The 13,213-nt window shown below is 30.5% G+C and overlaps 1 protein-coding gene across 4 annotated transcripts in view; it reads left to right on the top strand.

Annotated features, from left to right (window-relative positions):
- Nucleotides 1-13,213, top strand: part of LOC111034051 (E3 ubiquitin-protein ligase Arkadia-like) — a 54,329-nt gene that overhangs the window by 24,106 nt on the left and 17,010 nt on the right. For 2 of the 4 annotated variants that reach the window (XM_022315073.1, XM_022315074.1), the window contains exon 3: nt 5,635-6,209. In XM_022315073.1, coding sequence (XP_022170765.1) covers nt 5,635-6,209 — 575 coding nt within the window. Of the gene's footprint in view, nt 1-3,478; nt 6,210-13,213 lie in introns of all 4 variants that reach the window. The other 2 variants (XM_022315075.1, XM_022315076.1) reach the window with 2 other exon arrangements.

Raw genomic sequence — 13,213 nt, 5'->3', positions numbered from 1 at the left:
AGGTTATTTTTATGAATGGAAAAAATCAATACAACGTTAAGAAATAAGCTATGAATAAGTACTACATCTGTCAGACACGTAGGCACATACAGGACCCGTACACATACGCTCTTGTGCTAACAAACTATAAATTTAGTTAAAATAAATGTTTCTTGACCATACATTTTTGTTATAGTATATAATGCATTTTAGACTTTTGTAGGCTATCTACTCATATGTTCATATCCCAGGATTGCTGAGGATGCTATATATTGATAAAAAACAAAAATTAAATTGTTAAATGTTATTAATTATACCGATGTACTAACGAGTAAATAGTTAGGTAGGTATGTTACATGATTATGTCTGCAGTATGCAATATTGCATTTTAATAATATGGTAAAGCAGGTTTGTTTTTCTTTATTTTACTTGACATAATGTCAGCTCACTGTTTGCTTTCTCTATCTGGCCCAAACGCATTTAAGCAGAATCATTTTTTTTATATTTTTGAGTTATCTTATAGTAAAATTACCCATTACAAAAACGATAAGAAATAGTATTTTTGAGTGTACGACTTTTTGATTTGTCTAAATATTGTCCCAAACAATTTAGTCATTTCAATTTATAAAAAAATGTATTTTATTTTGAAAGTCGAATACAAATTCAAATAACAAATAATATTAAAATATAAAACCGATATTCATACGATCAAAAATAGTATCATACATAATTTTTGTAATAGATGATTTTGCTCTAAGATAACTCAATAATCATTAAAAACAATTTTAATGAAAGCGTTTTACCTATGTTTCGCTTTGGTCTGAGAGAGAAAATTAATATTGCGCTGTCATTTTTTTAAATGAAAATGTCTATAGCCGAGCTATACAATTCAGTTAAATTCTTGATTTGGGGGATTGGGGTCGCATTGGTTTGGGTCCAATGTGCAAATATGCTATGCACAAATTGCATACTCAGTAGTGTTGGCCAGCAATATATTTTCAATAATCGATATGGTACTTACTTTTCTGATATCGTATCGCGATATTGAAAAAATACCGATATCGATATCGATTTAAATTTTTACATAATTACAACAAGTTACATTTTATACAATTTAGTTTATTGAAATCATATTAAAATTATAGAATACATATTATATTAATAAATTATGAGTAAATTAATTATCAACTATAAATAATTTTGTACTAAATGAAAAGTATTCATTGAGTACTTATTTATTTATTTATAAAGAATTTATTAGACAAATTGTATTATTTAATCAAAATATATCTTCTTCGAGCAGTTTTCCATCAATGTTTCAGAACTTGGGTTCGATTTGAAAAAATGAATTCAGAAATAACAGTTGATTGAGTCGCTCAGAAGATAATATATTTCTTTTCTTGGAGATGATTGTTCCAACTTCGCTAAATAGCCGTTCGCAGGGAATACTAGTGGCCAATATACTTAGTTATTTTTTGGCTAGTAATGATACGGCCGAGTATTTAGGTTCGTTTCCACCAATTTAAAGGATCTTGATTGTGGGGAATTTTCATTTTCAAATTTTTATACTCTTCAAGTTGTTTCATCGTAGGACTTTGAAAATATATGTGTGAAATATATCACAATATGCTATAATTGACTATAGATAAAAGTAATAAAAGTGAATATCCGTCAACTTTATTGTTCCAAGCCGATATCGCGATATTTTCGATAATTATATTTAGATAACGATATCGAAATTATTCGAAAAATACCCACGATATCGATATCGTATCGAACTATCAATATCGTTGGCCAACACTAATACCCAGTAGTTGCGGTACAACACCTCAAACCTATGTATGGTAACAGTAATTACAACCTATTATTAAAGTACAATCACACAGCCTGAAAAGTGTTAATTCCATAAATGTGTAAAAATCTGAACTTTGTGACACAAGAAGGATTTACAAAATGTAGGTGTTTGGTTTTATCACTCCACCACCTCAACGTAATAAATGTATCGGGGCACCACTATTGTCGTGTTACACACGAGTCCTCACTCTGTTCCTCATTAGAAAAGACTTTGTTTCCATATAAAAATATATACAGGACCAGCATCTTCAATTTTATCTGATTATAAGAAAGCCTACAACAATTTACAACGAGCTGGATTTTATCATAATACCGTTAACCACACTCATTATTCCAGTGATCCAGACTCAACTAGGGGCATACATTTAAAATATCGAGAGGTTAAGTGGTTTTTCTAAATAAGACAATTCAAAGCCTCGAGCAACCAATAAAAATTGTCTGCAATTTTGGCTGAATTTATGTGTATAAAATGACTTAATCGACAAGATGAATTCGAAACTATTTTAAAAGACATAAGTATCCGAGTTCTGGCCTTTATTATACTTTTTTTTTTTTAAATTGATTTACAATAATTATGTATTTTCAATTCTGAGCGTAGAGATATAATGATGCTTGTTTTTTTTTTGTGCCACTTACCAGAAACAATGCTGAAATCATTCACTTTAATGTTGGTTTCTGGTAGCAAATTATACTTGGTACTTTTGAGGTGCCAACTTTGAAAATTCTCAGTACTTTTTTAAACATTCGAGAACAACAACAACAAAAAACAAATATGTGTTCAAATTTGAATAGATGTTTTTACCAATATAATTATTGTGTAACCTTGGTAACTAAAATTTAGATCGTCTTCGATTTATTTTACTTTTTTTCATAATTGTTGATAAAAAATAAATTGTTAGGTTAAAAAGCTTAAACATATAGTACAAGGTTCTCATAAGTAACTATTATTATTTATTGTAACTAAAAAATCACCTGTTATTTTAGAATAGGTAGTAACTTTCCTATCTTCTTATACTATTATTTCTTAGTTAATAATATTGTATAAGCTATCATAGGCTGACATACCGTCTCCGTTCACAGGGTAATTTCAGATAGAAAATGCTCAAATCCGAGGGGCCTAGGATTGGTTTTTGCACACAATAATTTATTATTAATTTAAAATATTATACATTAATTTCGGTTACCTACTAAATTACGAGGTATCTGGCAACTGCACAGTAGAGAGAATTCTCTTGTATTTTTAATTTTTAATTGCAAATTTAATTTCCGCCTATGTGCACAACAAAAGAGCAACTGCAGCCTGCAGCTTGCTGCAGGTTTCTGGTAATGTGTATAATTTAGTAGTAACCTACCAACATAATACTTAAGAGTATTTACGGGTACGACACAATAATTTGATTAATACGCCATGGTTTATCAGTGTGAATGTATACAATGTTTCCCAAAAAGAATGTTTTTTTTTTAAATTGGTAAATAATTACTTATTTTATCAAAACAAATTTTATTTTATTTGCTTTTGATTGCAATTAATGAAATAAGTAACGTTTATCTGCAATAGAACACTATTATTATGCTTTACTATCACACTGTTTAATCGAGTCTTAGAATATTATCAAATTATACTATATAGTTATTGTTATTTCAGGTTGTTACAGATGTAGCTGGAGTCTTCAACTATCAACATCATTTCTAATATATTGGACTTGTGTCCAGCTGTGTCACGCACTCACACATTTAAAAATATTACGACAACAACGACATCTTAATTGTAAAGCATTGTGAGCTTATTTTAAGTTTTCGTATATATTGATACGAAATCTCAAGCTTTCCTGTCACTTGAAACTTGTAATATAAATTAAAACAAACGTTCGAAAGCTTCCTTTAATAATATATTATCGTGATTATAATAAATATTAAGTCTATAATTTCCCCCGATAATTTATGATAGGTAGGTACTTGGCGTGCTTTAAATATACTTCATTTAAGCTGTTTCGTAAAGTTTTATTCGGAAACCATATTTTGTTACAAATAAAGCATAATAAAGTACAATTTCACTTTCATGTTTGCTCCCCATAAATTTGCCTGAATAGAAATCTAACTAAACCAATATGATCATTAAAATATTCATAGGTACTCTTGAATTTTTATTAAGATTATTGGTAACAATATTGAAACTTTATTGTAGTTATGATACCCTATATCAGTAGGGATATGATTTTAATGACAGACGAATCTGGTTAGTTTAAGATAGGTATAAAACAGTTGGGCCTGGGCAAATTTTTTTTAGTCTATACCTGTATATTGTATAGGACATAGTAGGTAGTGTGAATAATATCATATTGCATATATTTGAGTTTTCGGTCAAAGAGAGAAAATTATAGTTTTTCAAAGTTTTCATGTTGGTATTTCGTTTTTACGTTTACCTCTTAAGTGACGGATTGATTTGAATTTGATTATAATGTAGTATGTACCTACTCATTATTGCTTTAAAACTAAATGAAATGAAACTAAATTAAATTGGCCGAAAATGTATCCAATCAAATGTTGTACATTTTAAATATGAGAAAGTTATATGAAAATGTACCACGGATCAACATTGTCATTCAAAATTAACCATTTTTTTTTTATCTGTTAATTGTTTATAAAGTGTTATGTTCATGTCTCATTAAAAAAAAAGTTTGTACATTATTGTAAATAATAATAAATTCGTTGCTTTATTTTTTGTTTTTCAACATAATTCGTGTAAAAATTCACTGGTAAAAAAAAATTATGTGATGTGATAACTGATACAGCTTAATACTTTATACAGTGGTGCAACTATAGGGTGATGAGTAACTCAATTTTTAAGATCTATAATATGTAATATTGAGCAAATTTTTTAAAAGCAAAAATATTTTAACAAACAATGCGTATATTAGTTGATATTGATCATTCAATAGACTATTCACAGTCCACAGATAGAATCAAGTTGTATATTTATAGATCAAAGTACATTTCCACAACTTTATAACAACAATATAACATTTTCTGGTTTTATTTACAATATGTTCTATTATTTTGTGCTACTTATGGAGATAATTTTCTGCAACGGAATGTATGATTAAATTAAAAACCCAATAAATTTTATTATTTATAAAAATACCATATAAGTAGGTGCTTATATAATATTAAATACTTTTTTTCTTCATTACAATACACAAAACCAACACGGTTTTTCCTTTATATTACTTGCGTTGTTTTATTATTAACATTTGGTTGAGACTTTGAGAGTGTAGCTAGGTACTCAAAACTTCGACCCTAGTAAGTTGGTCTTGTTCACGATATTTCTGATTTGCCGTTTTAAAATGGATCGTTTTACATACACAATATAAGACTTGAAATCAATAATCTCTTTAATAATTATGAGTTATAAATTTGAACAGTCAATATCGTTGAGCTATGCGTACTTAGAGCTGCAGGTGTGATAATCGTATTGCACAAATATGCTGTGAGTTTTTTTCAGATTAAAATATGTCCTTTGGATCCACACCAGACAAATAAAATGTAGCGGTATTATTTATTTTAGTATACTGTAAGTATTGCACTAACCACAAGTTGCTCTCTTCACTACAACCGTCGCTTATTAATAAAATACAAACCATACAATCTGCAGTGGTTGTAAACTTAAAATATCCACGAAATAACCACGTGCGCATAACAATATATTATCATTATTATTATTATTATTATTATTATTATTATTATGTCATCACGCTATAATATGTCGTTGGGTGTTCACCGTGTTCGTGCCGTGTGTTTCAGCACACGAGGAGTTGAAGTACTTGGACATGATAACAGAGAAGAGCGAAGCGATGGCCGCCGCGACGCCGTCCGTCGACTCGAAGACGGTCGTCGTCGTGGCCTCCCATCAGCAACAGGTGCATCACGGTCGGCAATCCGTCAACCGGCCACCCTCGTCGGCGCTCACCGGGCACCATCACCATCACCACCACCACCACCAGCCGCCGCCACCGCCACAGCCGCCGCCGTCACACCATCAACCTGTGCAGCCGCCGCACAACCAGCAGCCGTCACTGCACCACAACCGGTCCGGTAGCAGCCTGTCCGTGACCGATTACCGCGAACCGGTGACCGCGCCGACGGTAATCTCGTTGGAGTCCGGCGGCGGCGGCGGAGGACGGCGGGCGGCCGCCGTCAACGGAAGCGTTTCCAGCGTGATATGCGGCGGCGGGCCGACCCATCCGACGCACGCGGCCGTCTGGCACCCGCGACCCATCTACCCGTTCGCGTTGCCACTGACTAACGCCACCGCGCTGTGGCACCACGCGCAGCCACATTTCCCCACGCCCAGCGTCACCTTCCCACCGTTCATCGAGGTGAGTCCATCACGTCAATATTATAATCCGTCTTATCGTCAATCTTGATATCGAGAGTCGATGAAATACAATTTCGTTATTATCTTTCAATTATAGTCTTATCATTATTAATATTATTATTATTATTATTATTATTATTATTGTTATTATTTGTATTTGTATTAATGGTACAGTATCAACTACTATAGGTTATTAGCATGCAACAAAATATATAGTACATATAATTCAATGGTTTTCTTAGATTGAGTTGTACGTATCATTGAGGTTTAGAAATTTGTTATTATTATTGTTATTATATGGATAGGTAGGATCTTATGACTTTATGAGCATAAAATATTTCACTTTGAAATAATTCAAACTTGAAACTTTCACCATAATTGAAATATTCAAAAATATATATTTTTTGAATTTTGTGTTTTATGGTCTGACTGATTTCATACCTATATTAGTAATTATCAATATTCAATTTCTGATCATGATGCAGGGAATATATATACATACGATAGATAACTTTTATGTACCTAATTTATATAAAGTACGAGTAATATTTTTATAACATTTAACGAAGTAGAGGTGCGCTCCCTCTATAATTTTAAATTACACATTATTTTTATTTTTCATCTAAATGAATTATTTTAAGACAGTTTCATAAAATATTTCAAAAAAAATTTCGGAAGTTTCAGAACTCTGATAACCAGGTGACTTCGATTTATACTAGTATGAATAATGAAAATCTCTCACAGTTTTCGATATTTTTTAAAAGTCCCCTCGACGCGCAAACTGGGGTACTCTCGATGTTTTTTGTCATTGGTTGCGCATAATTTATGCTTATATAATTAACTCATATTTACATTACCAGTGCTATAATACCATTTCATATGTCAGAAAAAGTATCAAATTTGTTTTCATTTTTCAATTTAAACTTTAAAGAAAGGAAAAATCATTAACTCACTAAACAATCCATAGCTACATTTTGATTTTGGTACCTTAGCATTTTCAGAAAAATTACCAACTACATAATTTGCCCTAGAAAACAGGCTTCTCGTTTGAAAACAGAAATTCGTATATTGTATCTCTTGGAAATTCTTTAAGGCTTAAGTAGATAGTAACGAAAAATCTCGACAATTTGAAAATATGCTCTTTATGCTAATGTTTAAGTGGTGATCAGATTTTAAATAACTACATTATTAAAGAAAAAAAGAGTGAGATTACAGAAATGATTCACATAACCACTCTGTATATAATATAATAATGTGAGTAATCAGAGGACTAGGCGGATAGATCACCGGATTGTTGGACGCTACTAGAAATGTCACTGATACTTTAATCAGAGTGAATAGTCATTATTATACAGGGCTGGGGTGATGATGAGATGATAATAATGTATTAAATTATGAATGACCATCGTATCGGTTGTGTGCGTCTAGGTCTGGCGTCCAAAATAAACAATGGATTCCTTGTAAGACGCGATTTGTTTTTTGATCGACGTAGAATATTATGTAGTAGCGGATGCAATACAATTTATTATTACAATGCAGTACTTACATCGATCCTGTGGGAAAAATACACGTGTGGAAAAGGGATGAAATTATACGTTATCTACATCATAACGTTGTTATTGATTTTATTATTCTTGAAATCGTGGACAGTTAGTAGACGATGTAGGCTATATAGGTTACCTCTGTACACTTAGATACAATAATATTATACACTTAATATGTAACAATCTGCAGTCGACAGATAATAATGCAGACCTTTCGCTATTCCATTTTATACAATTTGGATACGACACCGGGAAATGGGTTTCACTGTTCAGGTACACTTCACTCTTATAGTGTTTTAATTAATGTGACCTCAACCACAGACTTGTGTTAATTGCACACGTGCTTTGTTTTGACTATTAAAAACGTGATGATTGCATCCTTCGCGCTAATATATTTCCAAACGTATATAATATTATACAGTATAGTAGTATTCTTACTTATAGAATCAAAGTTGAAGTCCGTCCCACGCTCCCACACCTAAATCCATATTATTATGATACGTGTAACCGACAATGCGAATAATAGTCCACACTTGAGGGTAGATATTTCGTTTAAATTTAACAATAGGTAGCTTTGTAGGTAATGAATTTGTTTTCTAAGAACTACAATGAGTAGATATATGCAGTATTAAAACTCTATGCGCATATTTACTGCAGTACCGGCGAAACCATATAGTACGTGCAATATTTTCGGTAAACCTATCTGCGAGAGTCGAGAGTTTGTTTTGTTAGAAAATTAATGTATTTTCATACATAACACACTCGAAATAATTATAATGTACGAAGAGTGTCAAAAGTTTTGGTCAGCCTTTCGTACAAGGTAAATTATAATAGGTACGTCGTATGCAAATTTGAAGGAATTAATATGGATAGTAAGTTAAACGATAAATATCGCTGTGGTATGCGATGTATATTTTTATTTTTAGTAAAATTCGAAATAAACCATACACTAATTTGATACAATAAATTCATTACATTAAATATGTAAGCCATCATTATGAATTATGATATATATTGGGTGTTTAAAAAACGTTCTCGGCCATATGTTTCAAACTTAAGTACGGTACCAGTATACAACGGTTTTAGAAAATAAATAATGAGTAGAGATACTTAGATAGAATATGTAATATATTATAATGAATTATGATACACCTTAATTATATTAAAATATAAAGTTCTAATACTGAAGAGTTACAAATTTGAATTTTCACAGAACAAATAGCAGGAAATAAATCAAAAATGTATGCTGTGCCCAGTCATTTGGGATCTAAAAATAGTAATACTTTTTTCAAATTGTATTTTTTGTACCTATAAAAAGTTTGATTAATGACAGTATAATACTATAATATACTGCCAACTAGTGCCAAGTGCCGATTATTTCTAATTCTTCTAAACTAGGTACTCAAGAAAAATTAACCAAGGATACAAAAAATAACACAAGGTTTGAAATTTAAAACATACTGTACAGCTTCCTTGTGTATAATATACAAGCCGAAGTGCACGAATTAGGTAATCGATATAAAACATAATTATAATGACATTATTATTTAAATTATAACCACCTGTATGTTCATAATAATTAATGAAAATATATAAAAGTGTACCTAACTAAAATAAAAAAATTAATAATTTGAGTAACTAAAACATCGAATATCAGTTAGAATTTTAAATTGTAACAGTTTACATAAAACATGATCAATCCTATCAATGTTATAGAACTGCTGTTCCGATTAAAAAATATATTCGAATTAACAATTAAATCAATTTGTTTATCACTTTTTTTGTGCGTTATGTAGTTCTATAAAAATATCGAATTTATGGAGTTTGCACTGTCAGCAGTATATTTATCTTGTATCTCATTGACGTCATATACTTAGAATCCTAACAAGCGTAGTTTGCTTTGTTTTTATATATTATCATACAACATATATATATAAATACAAAACTATATTTTATATATACCATGATTTTGCTAACCCAATTTCTGTATTATTAAAACAAGTTATTCTCGCGTCCACTAGCTACATGGTTATTGGTTATTGGTTCATGGCTGTATGATTTGTGTTACGGAAATGATCCACTTTAGCTGTATGTGCAACGGAAAATTAAATGACAAATTTTAGACAGTGTTATTAGGAACGAACAATTTACTGTATGTGCTTGTGTTCTATCAGTAAAGTAGAGATGAATTCAGAGTTGAAAAATAATTACGTGTATAAACCGTTTTAAAATAATTGGAATACGGATGATAAATGTCAAATTATAACTTAAAGATTTTAATTAAAAAAAGTAAAAATTATGTATCACCTTTCATACATCACAGGGGCTTCCTCGTGGATAAATGTCATATTTACGCATCAGCTGTTGCCATACACGTGAAATCAGGTTAATTTGGCTACAGGTATATACAACCAATTAAACACTACCCTACTGTAATATTAAAATGATATGGTGTTAGTGCATTTCATTTTTTTGTTAGTCTCCGGTGGACGACGATATCAGTAAATGTATTAATTTTTATAAAATAAAAACGAGGGTGTGATATTATTGGGATTAACGCCGACCAGTCGTGTCCTGAAACTATTGTCCCAATAATAACGAGGAAATATCCATTACGAGGTGGACCGGAACAAAACAATAAAATAAAAACGAACACCTATATAATTAAACTCGAATCGTGTACAATCTAGAAAATAGCGTTTGTTCCGGAATCGTATATATAAGTATAGGTACGTATAATATATTATATAATAAGTCCGCAGCAGTATAATATTCTTTACATTTTTCCCGCCCCAACTATTTATATACTTAGGTATAATGTATACTGTAAGTATATGTATGTATGTATGTACAATATATATGTATTATAGGAGTATGTATATAAAGGTAGACACATTGAAAACAAAATTTTTGTAGTTATATTTTCCGTCGTAAATGTTGTTGCGTAAAATAGTTGACAGTTAACATGCATGACGAAGGTATATATACAATAATATATATATATATGTGAGTATTATACCTATACAGTGTGAGTTTTAAGGGCTGGCGGGCGGGTGGGACGACCAGTTGCGGTGGCGGCGGGGAGTTCGGAGAGGAGGGGGTGAGGTATGGTGGTGGCCCCTGCAATGAGTTACAGCCCGGCCGACTCTGATAAAGTTATTAAATTCCCTAGCTATGCAGACGGCAATAAAACGCAGCTTTACGATCCAGCCCATTGCCTGGAACTTTTGTCATTTTAATGAAAGGTATTAAACACACGGGTACGTATCGGCTGATTATTAAAAAAAAAAAAAAAAATACGGTGTTGATGCGATATTTCCCTCTCCATCTTATTTTAACGACATAACGTTGTGCTCGTAATACTAAGTGTATTCAGGGTAACATTTTCCAAACCTCGTGTTTTTATAGTGTCCTGCTGCAAGTGCAGAGATTTGAAAAAAAAAATAGTTATTTAATATAAAATATTTATAATGTACGATTGTTATATTTTTAAGTAGTAGTTTATTTTTTTTAATTGCTTTTCATCATAATATATACACTAGAATTATTGTCAGGGTGGTAAAAAGGGATGGTTACTCATATTATGATATATTTTATACTCAGTATAAACCTAGTTAGTAGTTTAATTATAGTATTTTTATTTTCGTTCTTCACCAACTCAAAATTAACGTATTTCGATTATAAAACTGAACAAGTTTAGGCGATGATTAAAAAAGACTAGGTTCCAACATCACAAATCCTGTTGCCTGTTGCAAATTCTAATATAAGTTGATATTCCATATAATTTTAGCAATTATGTTATATTTACTTTAAAACTAGGTTGTCCGTGAAAGGAGAATAAGCGGTGGTTTATTGAAGTCGTGTATAAACATTGTGATGTTTACTTACTCCGCAATTCGCGGTTTGTTGGTTTGAAAAATATACCATCATTGGCGTGCGTGTGGATTTACTTTAATAATATTCAATAAGTTATTTTCCAATCCGTTTGAACTGTTCTTGAACGACGCGTATCGAGGTACAAAAATCAAACATACCAGTGTTGTTTAAACGTTCCTTTGCAAAATAAAAAGTTCTGAGATCAGGTGTCTTTCGAGAAATCTTCATTCTGTAATAAAAATAAAATAATAGCTGTTAGTGAGTTTTTGCTTTAACAAAAATTGGATTCGTTATATCTTTTGTACATCAATAGAAAATCTTTACGATTTATTTTATAATATACATTGGTTAATTGTACATATTATGTGTTAGACGTTATGTGCCTACTGTTAATATTTGGATTGATCGAATATTTAACTATAGTAAGAAATGTCTATCATCGCATTTGCTTAAATTAATATGAATAAATAAGTTATCATTTTAGTCGTAGCTATCTTAGTTCAGATATTACCAAACGATTTTACGCAAGATAATGTGACATGTTTTTTTTTACAAATTCGATATTAATCAATATTAATATAATGTCACATATCAATTCATATTATAATTTTGCGCCCGACATCGTGGTGGTAGTCATTTTTTATATTACCTAAGCGTGTACATTTGGAATCAAAAGAGGTACATTATGATAAAAAAACTATTACTATAGTAGATAATTTTACAAAGTATATGTATAAGAATGAGAAATCATCATTTTTTCCCATCCCCTGTTTATGCAGATAAAAATATAAGTAGTTGATTATTAATTATTTAATACCTACCATGATGCAATTTCTAAAACATGCTGTAGTATTTTAGTAGTGCAATAATAAAATTTAATAAAAATAACTTTTTTTCAAATAAATTTATAATAATATGCACACTACGCATCATATATATACTTTTGGACAAATACATATAGAAATAAAAAGACAAATTATATTGCACTCACAGTAGAATGTTCAATGAAATTAATAATTATTATTGCTCTAAACTTTACAACCCATGAAAACATAAAATAAAATCATATAAATACTGTAAAAGTAGAAATTAAATTAACATATTAATTGGTATGATACAAATAAAAATTGAATAAAATATTGATAAAATCATTTTATTAGTAAAACAACTTTTGCATAATAATTAATAATATGTACTTATTAATAAATTATTATGACAATATATTATATTTAATTTAAGCTATTTGATATGGTAGAACCTACTTGACTATTTATCTACCAAATTTTATGATTTTGAAAAGTCGAATCAGATTGTCGGAAATTGGTACAGTCGTTGTGAACGTGGAATATTGCTAGTTGGTACGGTCATTAAAAACCAGGGTTTCTTTAACTATAAAAAAAAAATCATAAAACATCTACACATTAGATAAGTACTGCATGAAATCGTAGGGAAGTGTTAATCTAATCTATACAACGACAAATGACAATATCGATAACGATGAATACAGATATTGTGTATTGGGTTTCATGCGACCTAGTACAACTGCAACGTTCAACTTATTGCCACGTGTCCACAATTTTTAATT

The sequence above is a fragment of the Myzus persicae genome, unplaced genomic scaffold (assembly GCF_001856785.1).
Source record: "Myzus persicae strain clone G006 unplaced genomic scaffold, MPER_G0061.0, whole genome shotgun sequence".
In the NCBI taxonomy this organism is placed as follows: Eukaryota; Metazoa; Arthropoda; class Insecta; order Hemiptera; family Aphididae; genus Myzus; species Myzus persicae.
This window is presented reverse-complemented; position numbering and strand designations above follow the sequence as displayed.